The sequence below is a fragment of the Pipistrellus hanaki genome, assembly GCF_964339955.1.
Source record: "Pipistrellus hanaki genome assembly, chromosome: 2".
Taxonomy (NCBI): Eukaryota; Metazoa; Chordata; class Mammalia; order Chiroptera; family Vespertilionidae; genus Pipistrellus; species Pipistrellus hanaki.
In genome coordinates, this window is record NC_140504.1 from 186,467,424 (window position 1) to 186,485,916 (window position 18,493).

Here is an 18,493-nt window from a genome sequence, read left to right on the forward strand (position 1 = left end):
ACTGCGCGCAGAGAAGGGACGGCCAGCTGTGCCGTAGGACTGCCCTGGCGGGAAGGAGACAGGGGCTCCAGACTGCTCTGAACGCCACCTCCAACTGAACTGAACCCCAGTTTCGGGCCCATTGCGGGAGAGCCTACACTGTTTGGTAGCAGGCGAAAATCGAGGGCACCTTTCTCTCAGAGGTGCTTGCAACAAGTACTGAAGGATCCTGAGTCTCAGGAGTCGCATAGGGCGAGGCGGACGGAAGCCAAAGCTGTAGGCTCCACCCTGAAACGCCGCCCCATCAGGAAAGCTGCCTGCAAAAATGCCTAAACCAAATAGATCACAAACGAAAGAAATGGAGGATAGAGTTCAAAACCACACTTATAAGGTTTTTCAAGAGTTTCCTAGAAAAGGCCGATAAAATAAATGAGACCTATGAGGACATGAAAAGGGATCAACAAGAAATAAAGCATACATTGTCTGAAATAAAAAATATTATACAGAGTCCTAAAAACAGAATAGAAGATCGCAAGAATCAAGTCAAAGATTTGGAACATAAAGAGCCAGAAGACACTCCTCCACAGAAGCTAGAAGGCAAGAGAATCCAGAAAATTGAAGATGATGTAAGAAACATCTGGGACAACTTCAAACGATCCAACATCAGAATCATGGGGGTCCCAGAAGATGAGAGCAAGATATCGAAAACATACTGAAAGAAATAGTGACAGAAAACTTCCCCCATCTGGGGAAAGAATTGGACTTATAAGTCCAGGAAGCACACAGAACTCCAAATAAGAGGAATCCAAAGAGGACCACACCAAGACAAATCATAATTAAGATTCCAAGAGCAAAGGACAAAGAGAGATTATTAAAAGCAGCAAGAGCTAAGCAGGTGGTTACCTATAAAGGAACACCTGTACGACTGTCAGTTGATTTCTCAACAGAAACCATGCAGGCCAGACGGGAATGGCAAGAAATATTCAAGGTGATGAATAGCAAGAACTTACAGCCAAAAATACTCTACCCAGCAAAGCTATCACTCAGAATCGAAGATCAGATACAGAGCTTCACTAATAAAAAAAGAGCTAAAGGAGTTCATCACCACCAAACCAGAATTATATGAATTGCTGAAGGGGGTTCTCTCAGAAGAGAAAGTAAATAAAGATAAAAATTATGAACAACAAATACGTAACTATCAACAAGTGAATCTAAAAACCAAGGAAATTAAAAAAAAAAAAATTTGACGAACAATATTAACTGTTGAATATAATAGAATCAGAGGTATGGAAGGGGAGTGAACTAATGATTCTTGGGGAAAAGGGGAGAGGGTAATGTGGGAAGAGACTGAACATAAACTGTGCACCTATGGATGAGGACAATGAGGAGTGGGGAAAGGGCAGAGGGTGGGGTGGGAAGTGGGGGGAAAGGAACACTTGTAATAATATGAACAATAAAAATTTATTAAATAAATAAATAAATAAATAGCAAAATAAGACAATGAGCGAGTTTCAGGAAGAGTAAATACTTAGAAATTTAGTGGCAGCTAAACCTCCCCAAGCAGACTACCAGTGAAGACACAGTATAGTGCTATGTCAATGGCACAGGTTAAAATCTGCTAGCTTTGTTACTTTGTAACTCTAAAAATTCACTTTACTACTTCTGAGCCTGTTTATTTCACTCATGAGATAAGCCTACTTTAGAGATTTCTAGGTATGATTTAACTTTAAAATGTTAGGTTTCATGGTCACCCAGACACTGATAATCAAAAAGGGTCAATGAAAATATGCAAACCTACCTTCCCACCATAGGAAGCACTGAGCAAGTGCCAACCAAAGCCTTGCATTCCTCTTTCACTTCTTGAAGCCTCTCCATAGTTTTTGCCTTCCCTAATGTCACTATAAAGTCCTTACCCACTAAATCTGAGGTGCTATTACTATTGACACTTTAACTGCACAAAAATGTACGTTCAAACAATTCTCTAAAATGAACAGCATATACAATTCTATCATTAAATTGATGTGAAAAGAAGTATGTATAAAAACTAAAACTGAGGACCTTTTCCACAGCCATACACTGTATTCCTAGGAATGGAACAAGGTTACCTAAACAGTAAATTAAGTCACTAAAACTTTGACATGTAATCCTAAGTTACAAAGTAGTGTCTAACCAACCTTTTAGTCATTGGCGATTGCCATCGCTTTCCCATCTGCATCCTGAGAGCAGTGGAGAAAAACAAATGTCAAGAATTCCATTCACCAAATTATTCACTTCAATGGCATTAAGTATCACTAATAGAGATATATTTTTAAAACAGGAGTCAATGCTATGATTTAACTGGTATTCTTTTAGTCATGCACACATATGACATGGTGGTACAAGCCTTACAAAGTTCTCATTAATTAGCTAAAAACCACCAAACAATGCAACCCCTTATCTATCTAAATGTGACATTTCCTTCTGTCCTGGAAATGAAGGAGTTAGCCCAGTTCCAAAATAAGCCCATAGCCCATCCCTCACTAACTTATGGAGTTTCATCACCTCAGAGCAGCAATGAAGCTATTGAAGAAAAGACATTACCGAGGGGAAGCCTCCTTCTGGCGTTTTCGAGGTGATGGAGAGGCACTCCGGGAAGGGGAGTGTCTGCGCCGCCGGCCTACCTCACCATTCTTCACGTGGGACCTCTTGGGTCGCTCTTCTTCTGAGGAAGATGAGGAGCCAGAATCTATTTTTACACAAGAAACAAAATATTACAGCAAGTCTGTGTTTAAAAGATCTGTCCACATTTTCTAAATCTAAGTGAATGGATCGTCTAAAGAGCAATTAGCCCCGACTGGTTTGGCTCAGTGGATAGAGCATCAGCCTGCAGACTGAAGGGTCCCAGGTTTGATTCTGGTCAAGGGCATGTACCTAGGTTGTAGGCACAACCCTAGTAGGGGGTATGCAGGAGGCAGCTGATCGATGTTTCTCTCTCATGGATGTTTCTAACTCTATCTTTCTCCCTTCCTCTCTGTAAAAAGTCAATAAAATACTGTATATGGGGAAATTTTTTTTTTAAATAAAATAAAATAAGAATAAAGAGCAATTACTTTGCCTTAGCTGGTTTGGCTCAGTGGATAGAGCATTGATCCTGGTCAAGGGCACATGCCTGGATTGCAGGCTCAATCCCTATTGATCAGTGATTCTCATTGATGCTTCTATTTTTATCTCCCTTCCCCTCTGAAATCAATAATAATAATAATAATAATAATAATAATAATTAATAAATACATAAATGCTGTTTGTTTTTTTTCCAAGAAAGGATCAATTACTTTATTTCTATTAAGCACAAACATATTTCTCCTACATATACTTGCTATACTAGGGACATGCATATCTTTTTTTATATATGTATATATAATTCTTTATTGTTAAAAGTATTGTATGGAACATGCATATCTTAAGTATTTTTTTAATTAGGAAATGCAGATAGAAATAACTTAATCAGTATTCATACCAGATGATGACTGCTGGTTCTGTCGTCTGTATTGGCGTCTCTGCTGCACAGAATCTGCTGCAGCCATTTTGCCACCTTTATCTTCTTCTGAAAGATGGATGCATTTAGAAAGTGTTTCTTTAGTTATGCACACAGAAAATATAACATATTTGGATAGGAAAATGGTCTCTTAAACCTTTATCTGGTTGGGTCGAACAATACAACTACCGCACACACATACACAACAAAGTTTTTTTAAACAAAGGAAAACCTAAAGGATGATACTACTATCCACATTGCAGATGTGAAAGAAATGAGGCTAAGGTAAATTAATTCAAACAAAAAGCAGTTAAAGAGTGGAGCCTGGGATTCAAACTAGGTTCGTCTTACTTCAGAGTCCTAGTTCTTAACAACTAATATCCTGTAATTAATTTTTAACCAGAAGAGTTCAATCAAATATGCAACAAATCGAATTCATCTTAAAACAAACATATACACAAAACTTACCTGACTCAGATAACTCTACTTTTCTAGGCTTGGGTGCTGGTGAAGGGGACTCTCTTTTCTCAGTACCTTTATGTTTTGTCACTAAAAAGATTACGGGGGAAAAAACAAAACAAAACAAAAACACTTATAAGAAGAAAACCAAACAAAGGTTCACAGGACAGCTTAACAATACAAAAATGGTGCGACTATTCTCCAAGAATTTACAGAAAATTACAAAATTCTGTAAGGACTTTGTCATCGCCTGAGTGGTACCTGAAGTAGAAGCAAGAATTTTTAATATTGAATGAAAAACCCTAAAAAGTTCTATAATGATTTAGAATCTTGAGATTCACCCAAAAGAAACAATAGTTATGAGTAGGTTCAATAAATAGAAAATTAAAAAATTATAGCTGCTGAAATTTTCAGAAAAAGATATTTGGTCTGAAGAGGAGGAATAAACTAGCCACCCAAGAGGCTGTTGGTTCTTTATGTAGATAGAGCATATATAACCCTCACAATAGCATGAGGGATTTTATTTTATTTTATTTATTTATTTATTTATTTATTTTTTAAAATATATTTTATTGATTTTGTACAGAGAGGAAGGGAGAGAGATAGAGTTAGAAACATCGATGAGAGAGAGTCATCGATCAGCTGCCTCTTGCACACCCCATACTGGGGATATGCCCGCAACCAAGGTACATGCCCTTGACCGGAATCGAACCCGGGACCCCTCAGTCCCCAAGCCGACGCTCTATCCATTGAGCCAAACCGGTCTCTGCAGCATGAGGGATTTTAAACTACCTATAAAAAAAAGTAGACCGCCGAAACCAGTTTGGCTCAGTGGATAGAGCGTCAGCCTGTGGACTGAAAGGTCCCGGGTTAGATTCTGGTCAAGGGCATGTTCCTGGGTTGCGGGCACATCCCCAGTAGGAGGTATACAATAGGCAGCTAATCGATGATTCTCTCTCATCGATGTTTCTAACTCTCTATCCCTCTCCTTTCCTCTCTGTAAAAAAAACCCCAATTATATATATAAAGTAGACCTTCACAATAGTAAAGTAGTAGACCTTCACAAAAATAATAAAATACGAAGGCTGTAAAGTTCTTTCTAAAGCTCAAAGGAAGATTAAAAAAAAAAAAAAAAAAGGCAGCTGCAGCTCTGAAATATAACCACAGTAGCAGGAGAACGGGGTACCTTATGAATTATCCAACTTGACTTTTCCCAATTGCAAGGAAAATTATTACAGCAACTACCTTTTGTATGTTTTCTATGTTAAGTACTGTTGCTAATATCACAGTTCCCCTCCTTTATACAAGGAGAGAAGTGAAGTTTAAATACAACTAACGTTGAAGTCATAAGAATAATTTAAGTGAACTAGGATCTGACTCCAACGCTCTATTTCTGGATATAGGCTTTAATTTTCAACAACTACTACCTCTGTCTATAACAGCATTCATTGCTTTAACTTAAAATAAAAGTATAGAGAAGAGAGAATCCAAGATGGCTGCTCGGGTAGACACCTAGCCGCAGCCGCACGCAACAATTTCAATAAAATACAACTAAAATATAAAATGGACATTACCCAGAACTACAGGAAAGTCAACTGACTGGAAATTCTACAACGAGAAGCAAGGAGAAAACCAGAAGGAAGCACGGAGGAGCTGTAAAAGCCCAAGGTACGGAGACACGCGGCGCGCGCGGAGAGGACGGAGCCGGAGAGGAGGGAGGCCGAGTGCCTGGCTGGCGTTCCCTAGCGGGAAGGAGATAAACACTCGGACTGTGCTGGGCCCCCAACTGCTCTGAACCCCCGTTCTAGGCCAGACCCTGGGGACCCAGGCTCATCCAGAGGGAGCTGGGCTGTAAGGCGGTACTCGGGGAAGCAGCGAAAGGAGGTCCCGGAGGCGCACACACAGCGCGCAGAGAAGGGCCGGCCGGCTGTGCCGTAGGACTGCCCTGGCGGGAAGGAGACAGGCTCCAGACTGCTCTGAACGCCATCTCCAACTCCACTTCCAACTGAACTGAACCCCAGTTTCGGGCCCATTGCGGGAGAGCTTACACTGTTTGGTAGCAGGCGAAAATCGAGGGCACCTTTCTCTCAGAGGCGCTTGCAACAAGTACTGAAGGACCCTGAGTCTCAGGAGTCGCATAGGGCGGGGCTGACGGAAGCCAAGGCTGTAGGCTCCACCCTCAAACTCCGCCCCATCAGAAAAGCTGCCTGGGAAAATGCCTAAACCAAATAGATCACAAACGAAAGAAATGGAGGACAAAAAGCGACTGGATATAGAGTTCAAAACCACACTTATAGGGTTTTTCAAGAGACTCCTAGAAAAGGCCGATAAAATAAATGAGACCTATGAGGATATGAAAAGGGAGCAACAAGAAATGCTAAGGGATCAACAAGAAATAAAGAATACATTGTCTGAAATAAAAAATATTCTACAGAGTCCTAAAAACAGAATAGAAGATCGCAAGAATCAAGTCAAAGATTTGGAACATAAAGAGCCAGAAGACACTCCTCTGCAGAAGCTAGAAGGCAAGAGAATCCAGAAAATTGAAGATAATGTAAGAAACCTCTGGGACAACTTCAAACGATCCAACATCAGAATCATGGGGGTCCCAGAAGATGAGAGAGAGCAAGATATCGAAAACATACTGAAAGAAATAGTGACAGAAAACTTCCCCCACCTGGGGAAAGAATTGGACTTACAAGTCCAGGAAGCACACAGAACTCCAAATAAGAGGAATCCAAAGAGGACCACACCAAGACAAATCATAATTAAGATTCCAAGAGCAAAGGACAAAGAGAGAATATTAAAAGCAGCAAGAGCTAAGCAGGTGGTTACCTATAAAGGAGCACCTATACGATTGTCAGCTGATTTCTCAACAGAAACCATGCAGGCCAGACGGGAATGGCAAGAAATATTCAAGGTGATGAATAGCAAGAACCTACAGCCAAAAATAATCTACCCAGCAAAGCTATCACTCAGAATCGAAGGCCAGATAAAGAGCTTCACTAATAAAAAAAAGCTAAAGGAGTTCATCACCACCAAACCAGAATTATATGAATTGCTGAAGGGGGTTCTTTCAGAAGAGAAAGTAAATAAAGATAAAAATTATGAACAACAAATACGTAACTATCAACAAGTGAATCTAAAAACCAAGGAAATTAAAAAAACAAATCTGATGAACAATATTAACTGTTGAATATAATATTGTAGAATCAGAGGTATGGAAGGGGAGTGAACTGATGATTCTTGGGGAAAAGGGGAGAGGGGAATGTGGGAAGAGACTGAACATATAAACTGTGCACCTATGGATGAGGACAATGGGGAGTGGGGAAAGGGCAGAGGGTGGGGTGGGAAGGGGGGGGGGGAAAGGAACACTTGTAATAATATGAACAATAAAAATTTATTAAAAAAAAAAAAAATAAAAAAAAAATAAAAGTATAGAGAGATATAACTATTAATCGTATAGATTAATCTGAACATCACTTGACATTACTATAAGAACTAAACTTGAAGACAATATGATCCCCCCCTTGGAATCTTTACAACTGTTTTGTTTGATTTAAAGCAATTACCATGGAATGTTTGACCTAGGATACAGATACATTTCATTTAACAAATATTCATATTCAGAATTCTATCAAGACTTACACAAGGGGTAGTAACTTAAAGAGAACGAGTGATCTAAATCAGCAATTAAGTCCTAGCTCATTTTCTCAGTGGTTAGAGCAGGGGTCTTCAAACTACGGCCCGCGGGCCACATGCGGCCCGCAGAGGAGTCTGATCCGGCCCGCCAGGTTTTTTGGGCAGTGAGCGCAGCCGAGGTGTTACAGTAGGAATTAGTAGTTCATATAGTCCGGCCCTCCAGCTCTCTGAGGGACCGTGATCTGGCCCCCACTTTAAAAAGTTTGAGGACCCCTGGGTTAGAGCATTGGCCTGCAGATTGAAGGGTCCCAGGTTTGATTCCAGTCAAGGATGCATGCCTGGCTTGCAGGCTCGATCCCCAGTAGGGGATGTGCAGGAGGCAGCCAATCAATGATTCTCATCATTACTGATGTTTTCTATCTTTCTCTTCCTCTCAGAAAGCAATAAAAATATATTTAAAATAATAATTATTATATAAGGCCGAAACTGGTTTGGCTCAGTGGATAGAGCATCGGCCTACAGACTGAAGGGTCCCGGGTTCGATTCCGGTCAAGGGCATGGACCTTTGTTGCGGGTATATCCCCGGTGGGGGGTGTGCAGGAGGCAGCTAGCTGATCAATGATTCTCTCTCATCGATGTTTCTAACTTTCTATCCCTCTCTCTTCCTCTCTGTAAAAAAATCAATAAAAATATATTTTAAAAAAATATATAAGTATATAAAACAGCAAAATCTTTGCTCAAGTAGTCAAACTAAAGAATTCACCACTGTACTTTTAAAACTACCAGTACTTTAGCCTTGGCCAAGTAGTTCAGTTGACTAGCGAGTCATCCCAATATTCCAAGGTTACAGGTTCAATTTCCTGCCAGGGCACATACAAGATCAACCAATGAACATATAAAGAAGTGAAACAATAGCAATGTTTCTCTCTCTCCCCCTTCCTATCTTTCTCTAAAATCAATAAATAAAAGTTAAAAAAGAAATAAAACAACCAACATTTTATTAATGATTCTACCTAATAAGCTTTTTGGATAAACCAATGGATTGGGTAAAGAATGAATGACATCTAATTAGTTATCATGAAATATGATAGCACTGTAAGTGCATTTAAAACTTATATTTTAATAAATTCAAAGAAATAAAATAAAAAGGCTTAAAAATGTTTAGGGATATGAGGCTTTTTCCCCTGTTCAGCACTGCCCATTTCTAAGAAATGTTTTAATTGATTTTTTTTTTTTTTGAGAGGGAGTGATGGAGGAAGAAAAAGTAAGAGGGAGGGAGGGAGGGAGGGAGGGAGGGAGGGAGGGAGGAAGGGAGGGAGGGAGGGAAGGAGGGAGAAATAGATAGATATCAGTTGCTTTCCATATATACCCTGACTAGGAATTGAAGCGACAACTTTTTGGTGCATGGGATGACACTCTACCAACTGAGTCACACTGGCCAGGGCTTCCCCATTTTTAAGTGTCAGTTAATCTTCAATACTTGTAAAATATTTTATAGACAACCAGTTGTCTACAAACCCACATGTTCAAATTACCACCTTGGAAAACTGGGTTCCAAAATGTGGGTGTCAGAATATATTTCCCCCTAAGAAACATTAAAAGCATGATTATATTTGGAAGATGGCTGGCAAATGCCTACTTAGTAAATAATACAAATTTAACCATACATAATTTACATTCCTCCCCCCCATAAAAATATGCATTTTGGACTTTTTCCCTAAATCTCAATAAACTTAGCTAAAGTAGTCCTTAATTATTGTTAATATAATTACCATTAGACGAGCATCCATTATATACACTCCTACTCTGGTTCAATGATTGACTGAATCAGAATATTACTAACATAATGTTAATGTCTCATTGATGTTTGCCCAGATGAGGTTTTATCTATCCAAATGTTTTTATTTTTTGTATTCAAGGGGCAAAAATCATTCTAGTATGAAGTCAGAAATCTGCTAAGTCAACTAAAAAATTAGTATTTAAAATTTATTTCAGCAGTCCCTATGAATTCACCACATGGGAATAGGCGGAGGCAGGAGAGGGTAATGGGAAGGATAAATGGTGACATAAAGTCATGATCTGAGGCAGTGAACACACAATATAATACACTTATAAAATGTATACCTTAAACCTATATAATTGTATTAATCAATGTAACCCCAATAAGTTTAATAATAAAAAAAACTTCTTCTCCCACAGGAATAGATCCTCTGGTAAACATAATTCATTAACTATCCCAACTGATTTCAAAGCACTACTTTATGTACAAGACAAAACCACTTGAACTATGACATGCCATTGATTACATTATATTCCAAGTAATTGACCTCTTAAATCTCCCAAAATACTTTTCCTGCCTCTCTCCCACTCCATTTGCCCACCACCAACAACACGACTTTCATTGACAGCCCTGATTGGTGACTACTATATGAATTACAAAAATAAAGCCTATTACATTTCAACGTCATTGCTCCTATTAGCCATGAAGACTGCAAAAAAGGGATTTCTGAAATCATGGTACCAGGTGTATAGAAGCTAAAGAATTTCACTCTGCCCTCCATTTCCCTCCTCCAGAAATCAAAACAGGCATTGTGGAGTGGGAGAGTTCAACCAAGTATATGTTTTTTAACTGGAAATGAGAATCCAAATTCTAGTTCAGGCTGGCTGACCTTCACCAAGTCACTTAACCGGAGAACCTGTTTCTTGATGACAATCTTTAAAATGGTTTCTAGCTCTGAAATTTCATCACAGAGGACTAGGATCATGTTACCATAAAGTTATTCCCAAATCGTTAAAACCAATATTCAGCTTCAGTGGTCACAAGGCAGCTTCTGACTACAATGATCACAGTATGTCTCTTTGGCTAGGTCCCAGAATCCACAGGAATAGAACCAGTCCTTTGTCTCCACCATGACTTATTTCTTGCTTATGTACATATTCACTGCTATTTGTTTCTGAAAAGCAGCAGTCTGCTTCCCCCAATAATATAAAACACAAGCAGTTGGTACCAATGAAGATTTCTCAAAGGTAACTACTAATTCTTAATAATTAACCTATTTTAACAGGAATTCAGTCCTGTTCAGATACACTTATTGGCCTTTGGCTATATATGATGCAAACAGAAAAATCACAACTTGATGTATTTTTGCAAAGTGACACATTGCCCTAAGCACTAAGCCAGATTCCATTCAAATAGATCCTTTAGTGTATATTTAATACTAAAGAAACAAACCCCAATAGACCACAACCTTCATTCAAGACTAACAGCCAATATTCTAGTTGCCTGGCAGGATCACAGATCATAAATTCCTGAGAAATCAATCTACAGAATAAAGCAAGAACAAAAGTCAAGAATCCTGCCTAGAGCCTAAATTTAAAAAACAAATCAGCTTTCAAGAGGACACCATGTCCTTCCCTAGAGAGCACTATGTGGCCGAGAAAATAATTAAAAAGAATATGAAGTCCTCGAACAAAAAAATCTCCAGGGGTTCGGGAGTGGGAGTTAATTGATCTCACAGTAATACAATGATCCCTTATCCGTGATGACACAACTTTGATGTTACCCAAAATCAAACAGCACCAACTAACAGAAGGTATTGCTAAAAACAAAACACATAAAAGTCTATTACAATAAATCTTGAGAACTTAAAGCAGGAAAGAAAAGGTGAACAAACCTAAGAGCAATTAAAAAGAACACCACATACAAATACTATCCAGAATGTCATACTTTAAAAGGTGGAAGGGGTGACCAACAACTGACTAAGCACATTGTAAGTAAATGAAGAAAAGATATATTATTTTTATTTGTTTGATTTTTACCTTTACCTGAAGTTCTCCCAGGAGAGACAGAAACACGACTTTTTCTTGTCCGGTTTGACTGCTGGGGTGTCGGGGAATGGCGGGTTTTTGGCGGAGTTGCTGGAGGTGATGGCCTGTGCCTTCGCCTCGGAGGACTTGCTGAGGGGGACAGCCTACGCATTTTTCGCGGGGGGCTGGACGTCCTCTTAGGAGGCTTCTTTGGCGGCGACCGGGAGCGAGACGAAGACGAGGATGAGCTACTTCCAGACAAGGATGCTGACGAACGCCTTCTTCTGTGGAATGAAGTGTTCATATTCAGTAACTGCACACTTACAAAGGTTTGTACAGCTTATACAAAAATTCAGCTATTTTTATCCAACTTGTGAGTTTATGTAGCTAAGCAGACAATGAGTTTTAAAGAGAGGAAACAAAACCATAACCATAACCTAGCACAGGAAACAGCCAGTTCAAGACTAACGATGAAAAAAATTATTCTGATAAATGTATGTTTGAGTTGCCTTTCCAGTTATAAAATATTTTGAGTGCTAATGGCATAACTAATCAGTCTCCTTCTTCAGTGTTTTGGAGTTTGAATACAATATTTAGGTGGAAAAGTATTTTCCATTTAATAACAATGTCAAGCAACCCTTATGTTGCATTTTTAAAGAGATGCAAAAGATTAGGAATTCATTTAGCTACATAAACTTAGAAGCAGGGGCCTCTTGAATTCTGCGGCAAAATTTGTGTTAAGTTCTGTTGCAATTATGTGTACCTGCAGAATTCACCTTTGGCGGAAGAATTCCTGAGAACCTGAAAAAAAGAAACCCTACCTTAAGTGTGAGATAAAAACTACCTGAAAGGGAATCTTAACACAATCTGCAAAATATTTTGATTGCTAAACAGCTCAATTAATAAAACATGCTGTTTGCAAAACTCCAATATACAAATTAGCTGTTTCCACTAACCTTGTACTAGAAAAGCACCAGTATTACTTTTCTCTGAGGAGAAATCAATTTTAGAAGTGTGATGTTTAAACTGAGTGACCATTTATATCATCTCACTTATCAATAGTAACTAAATTAATCCTATAATTTTTAATGGTTATAAAAATGGTTCAGTTTACCTTGACAACTCCTCCCCACAGAAAAATATTATCTGTTTAAAAACTATGGAATTCTAAAAAAAACCTCAGTCTGCAGAAACAGCAAAAATTATGGAGCTTATTGCTCCCTCTCTTTATTTCCAATTTGATTCAGTCCCCTGAAAACAACCTTAAAAGATTCAAACACATAAAAATTCTTTCCTGAGTATAATCTGAAGTATAACCATCAGAGTTCCTTCTAAAAACACATGAATACACTGATTGTCAAGAAGGCACAGAACTTTGCTATCAGTGCACCAGGCCTCTATTTTGAACAATACAGCAACAATCTTTTTGTTAAAAGTGATAGATCAAATATTTTACTTTATGCTAACTTTAAGATTATTTAAAAAACAGAACACTGTGTATTAACAGGGTTTCTTTAATGTCCATTCTCTTAAAAAATAACCAGACACCAAACTGCTAAAAGATTTTATCTACGGAATGGGATTATGGGTAAAGAGAAAGAGAAACATGGATTTGTTGTTCCACTTATTTATGCATGCTGTTTGATTACTACATGTGTCCTAACTGAGGATCAAACCCACAACCCTGGCACATCAGGGCAAGGCTCTAACCAACTGAGCCACTGGCCAGGGCTGGGTCATTTTTATTTTTATTTCTATTTGAATTATTTATACTAAGTACTCATTTCTATAAGGACAAAACAAAAACAAAACAACAAAAAGCATTTTAAAAATATAAAAGTATATGCCCGGCTGCAGTGACTCAGTTGGCTGAGTGACTCAATTCCCACTCAGAGCCCATGCAAAAAAAACAACTGATGGATGCTTCTCTCTCACATTGCTGCTTCTCTCTTTATCTTTGAAGCTTTATAAAGATGTCCTCAGGTGAGGATTTTTAAAAAATAAAAGTATAATTAATGCAAATAGATTATTTTAATACTAGTAAAAGCAGCTTACTGGCTTTGGTGTCATCAACTGTTCAGAAGCCAGTGGTGACTAATTTCCTTACTTGATAAGATTTCTTGGTGGGGTCTGAAAGGATACCTTAACAGGTATCAATAAGACGGTAGGGGTGAGCTTGGAGGGAATCAATGGGCGGGAAAAGGGGCGCATATGCAATATTTTCAACAATAAAATTTCTTTTTAAAAGATGGTAATTTCCTTCTTTTTTTAATTTTCCAACAGTAGACTAGCATTATTTTTCATTAAAATAACTGCACACCTCAAATGAGATAGGCTCTTTGGAAGACATTACCTATCACTCATGAGTTCTTTCTGCCAAGGGGATACTGATATAAAGATTAGCCTAAAATAAATGTATGGTCCACTTTCATACACCCAACACTTCCAAATTAAAAAAGGAAAGAGGCTCACCGTCTCACTGGAGATCTACTTCTTCTGTGCCTTGGTGGAGGAGGCATTCGTCTTGGTGGAGTTCTTCTTCGAGGAGATGGCCGCCTTCTTGGGCTTGGCCGCCTTCTAGGTGAGTATGATCTGCCATAACAAAAAAAAATTAGGGCCTGAATAAACCAGGAACACAAAATAAACTGTTTGACATAGTTTTCTCAACAGCTACATTTTCAAAAACACATTTCATAGGATGTAATTCCATTTATGTAGAGATTGTTATGGTGTACATAAACTGTCCTCAAATTCTCTCTGTAAACCCAAATAACAACATTTTACTAAATGTTTTCTATTGTTGTGAAACTAGTTACCTAGCCCAGCTGGCATGGCTCAGTGGTTGTGTCAACCTATGAACCAGAAGGTCACAGTTCGATTCTCAGTGTGGGGCCTACAGGAGGCAGCCAATCAATGATTCTCTCATCACTGATGTTTCTATCTCCCTCTCCCTCTCCCTTGCTCTCTGAAATCAATAAAATTAAAAAAGAAAGGAAGAATCTAGTTACCTAACCCTATGTAGGATAATAGTACATAAAACCTAATCTCTGTGCAGATCCTAAAGCCACAAATCACCTTGATCTGGATCTATGGCGCCGTCTAGGTCGAGTATGAGAAGGAGAGCGAGAACGCGTCCGGGATCTTGATTTGGAACGTGACCGAGATCTTGGTCGGGTCTTCTCCTTTTCCTTTTCTTTTTTGGAATTTTTCTCCGGAGTAGGTTCTTTAGGCTCTGGTACAGGCTCAGGCTTGGGAACTTTCAGGATATCACTATGGAAGAAAAAACCCCCAGATTTATTTTCCCTCTCTTCTACTCAGACTCCTAAGTCATATTTTTTTTTCTCTCTTTATTGATTTCAGACAGGAAAGGAGAGGGGGAAAGAAATAGAAACATCAATAATGAGAAAGGATTATTGATCAGCTGCCTCCTGCATGTCCCACACTTGGGATCAAGCCCACAACCTGCCTGGCATGTGCCCTGACCAGGAATTGAACCATGACCTCCTAGTTCATAGACTGATGCTCAACCACTGAGCCACATCAGTCAGGCTTGTCATATTTTAAACAGAAGTTATTTATCTTTGTAAAAAGTTTTCAGCCCTAATATTTGACAAAGGAAGCAAGAGCATACAATGGAGTCAATACAGTCTCTTCAATAAATGGTGCTGAGAAATTTGATCAGATACATGCAAAAAAAAAAAAAATGAAACTAGATCATCAACTTACACCACACACAAACTCAATATGGCTAAAGGTCTTAAATGTAAGATGGGAAACCATAAAAATCTTAGAAGATTCCAGAGGCAGCAAAATATCAGACATATGTCATAGCAGTATCTTTACTCCTAGGGCAATGGAGACTATGGAGAAAATAAAAGGGACTATATTAAAATAAAAAGCTTCTGCACAGCAAAATAAACCATCAATAAAACAACAGGAAAGGCCACTGCGTGGGAGAACATATTTGCCAATGCTATTTCAAATAAGGGTTCAATCTCCAAAATTTACAGAGAACTCATACAACTTAACAAAAGGAAGATAAACAATTCAAACAAAAAATGGGCAAAGTACCTAAATAGACACTTTTTCAAGGTCACACAGAAGGCCAAGAGACATATGAAAACTTGTTCAAAGTCACTAATCATCCAAGAGATGCAAATCAAAACAATGAGATACCATTTCACACCTGTCAGAATGGTTATCATCAACAAATCAACAAACAACAAGTGCTGGAGAGGATGCGGAGAAAAAGGAACCCTCCTGCAGTTGGTGGAAATGCGGACTGGTGCAGCCACTGTGGAGTTTCCTCAAAAAATTAAAAATGGAACTCCGATTTGACCCAGTAATCCCACTTCTAGGACTATATCCCAAGAAACCAGAAATACCAATCAGAAATGCACCCCTATGTTTATAGCAGCACAATTTACAATAGCTAAGATTTGGAAACAGCCTTAGTGCCCATCAGCAGATGAGTGGATTAAAAAACTGGCACATCAACACAATGGAATACTATCCTATCTGATAAAGAGGGAATATGCTAACTGACCCTCATGCCGTTGCAAAGATGGTGGCAACCACAGCCAATAGGGAGGTAATATGCTAATTGATGTCCTGCCTTCAAAGATGGCGGCGCCCAGTCTGCTCAGCTCTGCTGTGGCACCTGGCTCCAGAGTCCCCCAGTCCACCCATCTACCCAGGGCCGGCCCAAGGTGCAGGTAATCAGGGCTGGCCGAGGCTTGCGCTGCCAGCAGTGGTAGCAGCAGAGGTGTGATGGGGAATCGCCTCCCCAATTGCCAGGTCGCCTCCTGCCCCTGAGGGCTCCTGGACTGTGAGAGATCAGGCTGGGAGACCACCCTCCAGTGCATGAATTTTCATGTACCGGGCCTCTAGTACCACTATAAAATAGAAGGAACTTTTACCATTTGCTACAGCATGGTTGGAACTGGGAGAGCATTATGCTAAGCGAAATAAGCCAGTTGGAGAAAGTATCACATGATCTCACTCATATGTGGAATATAATGATCAACATAAAGCGAGGAACAAAAATAGATCCAAAGACAAATGGGGGGGGGGGGTTTAGAGAGCAATCAAAGGACTTGTATACATGCATATTAGCATAACCAAAAGACACAGACACTGGGGTGGTGGGGGCTTGCCCTCAGGGATGGGAGTGGCAGAGGGAGAGGCGTTTCAACTGGGGAAAAAGGAGACATATGTAAAACTTGAAACAATAAAAGTTTTCAGCCCCACTCAGTTGGTTGGGCATCATCCTGTACACTGAAAGGCTGCTGATTTGATTGTCATTCAGGGCACATGTCCAGGTTGCAGGGTCAATCCCCCATAGAAGAAATGCAGGAGGCAGCAGATCAATGTTTCTCTCTCCCTTCCTGTCTAAAAATTAATTTAAAAAATCTCTAAAAAATTTTTAAAATCTGTGAAGACTTCTCCCAAGCTCCAAAAGATCAGTGAAATCTGAGAGCAACTAATAATTCTAATTGCATACATTTTCTTAAACTACAGTGTTGACCATATTAAGGGGGGAAAAAGCAAGCTATAGTATATAAAATATTTTTAAAAAATACAATCAAAAGAAAGCAGTGGTCACCTGCCAGGCATTTTAATTATATTCTTACACAATTTTGACTTTTTCTATAAGCTGATTTTAAAAATAAATAAATCAAGTAGTTTTGTTTCAAACTTAGGCATTATATTTGGGTTCACTTAGTAACAACCTACAAGTGTGATATTTACAAATGAATTTTGATGTACTTGCCTAGTAGAAGTGGCCTCTTGTACTGAGGGTTCTTTTACTTTTGCTGATGGTTCTGGGAGCTCAGGAGTTTTTTCCTTCTTTTCTGGAGCAGGGGAAGGACTCCGGCTCTTGGTTCTGTGACGGGGAGATCGAGAATGACTGCGCTTTCTCTCTCTCCTGACAGGGGAAGATCGTCTTCTAGGGGAAGGAGATCTGGATTTGCGTCTAGGATGAAAGCAATTTTTTCAGGTTTTTGAATAATGTTGATTGGGGTAGAGGGTCAAAGGCAGAAGTGAAGATTAATCTTTTTAATTAAATCATTATTATTTATATCTGAAAAGTTCCCTATGGAAATAAGATATCCTATCACATTTACTTAATAGGGAAAGGGCCAAGAAAAAACAGGAAGGCAAGCAAAACAATAACAGTCTCTGGAATGCCGGTTATAACCTGCAACTCTAGATATTGGTTCTTAATTTGTTCCAGAGATACTCAATGAGACCCAGAGACCAAATTTTCAGAGGGAAATGATGCTTAAAAATACAGCTGAGCCGAGACCGGTTTGGCTCAATGGATAGAGCATCGGCTTGGGGACTGAAGGGACCCGGGTTCGATTCTGGTCAAAGACATGTACCTTAGTTGCGGGCATATCCCCAGTAGGGGGTGTGCAAGAGTCAGCTGATCGGTGACTCTCTCTCATCGATGTTTCTATCTCTCTCACTTCCTCTCTGTACAAAATCAATAAAATATATATATATATAAAAAATACAGCTGACTCTTGAACAACAAGGGTGTTAACTTTTGACTCCCTAAAAATCACTAATAGCCTACTGTTGACCAGAGCCTTACCAATAACATCAATTAACACAAATTTTGTATTTTATACTCTACTCTTATCATAAAGCTATAGAAAAAATATTAAGAAAATCACAAGGAGACATAAAAATATAATGAAATTGTAGAGAACATGTATTCCAGAAAAATGACCAATGCAATTAGAGAAATATATCAAACTTGTATAAGATAGCTTTTCTGTAAGAGAAGCTCCCTTTTCTTTCCAAGCTTCCCTTAACTTGAAGTAAAAAAGTAGACCTGGTTCATCAATAGTTACCTCTATGATTTGTGCTTAACTCTAGAACAAGTTTTCGTATCAAATATATAAATAGAAGGGACAAAGAAATTACCTCCTCCTTAAAAATGAAAAGCCTAATGGAATTCTCACCTTTTACCACAAATACAATAGAAACTGAATCCTGGATTTAAAAATGGGAACCTAACCATAGTCTCATTGAAGGAAGAAGAAAACAAATAAGTCATCTGTTTTGGGCTTAGTAAAACCA

The 18,493-nt window shown here is 38.9% G+C and overlaps 1 protein-coding gene across 30 annotated transcripts in view; it reads right to left on the reverse strand.

The window, feature by feature from the left end:
* SRRM1 (serine and arginine repetitive matrix 1) overlaps nucleotides 1–18,493 on the reverse strand; it is a 45,479-nt gene that overhangs the window by 19,277 nt on the left and 7,709 nt on the right. For 4 of the 30 annotated variants that reach the window (XM_084874898.1, XM_084874877.1, XM_084874875.1 and 1 more), the window contains 8 exons: nucleotides 17,175–17,378; nucleotides 14,477–14,671; nucleotides 13,874–13,993; nucleotides 11,414–11,685; nucleotides 3,962–4,042; nucleotides 3,476–3,562; nucleotides 2,560–2,704; nucleotides 2,154–2,195 (listed from right to left, as the gene is read on the reverse strand). In XM_084874898.1, coding sequence (XP_084731024.1) covers nucleotides 2,154–2,195; nucleotides 2,560–2,704; nucleotides 3,476–3,562; nucleotides 3,962–4,042; nucleotides 11,414–11,685; nucleotides 13,874–13,993; nucleotides 14,477–14,671; nucleotides 17,175–17,378 — 1,146 coding nt within the window. The remainder of the gene's footprint in view (nucleotides 1–2,153; nucleotides 2,196–2,559; nucleotides 2,705–3,475; nucleotides 3,563–3,961; nucleotides 4,043–11,413; nucleotides 11,686–13,873; nucleotides 13,994–14,476; nucleotides 14,672–17,174; nucleotides 17,379–18,493) is intronic. The other 26 variants (XM_084874891.1, XM_084874876.1, XM_084874888.1 and 23 more) reach the window with 16 other exon arrangements.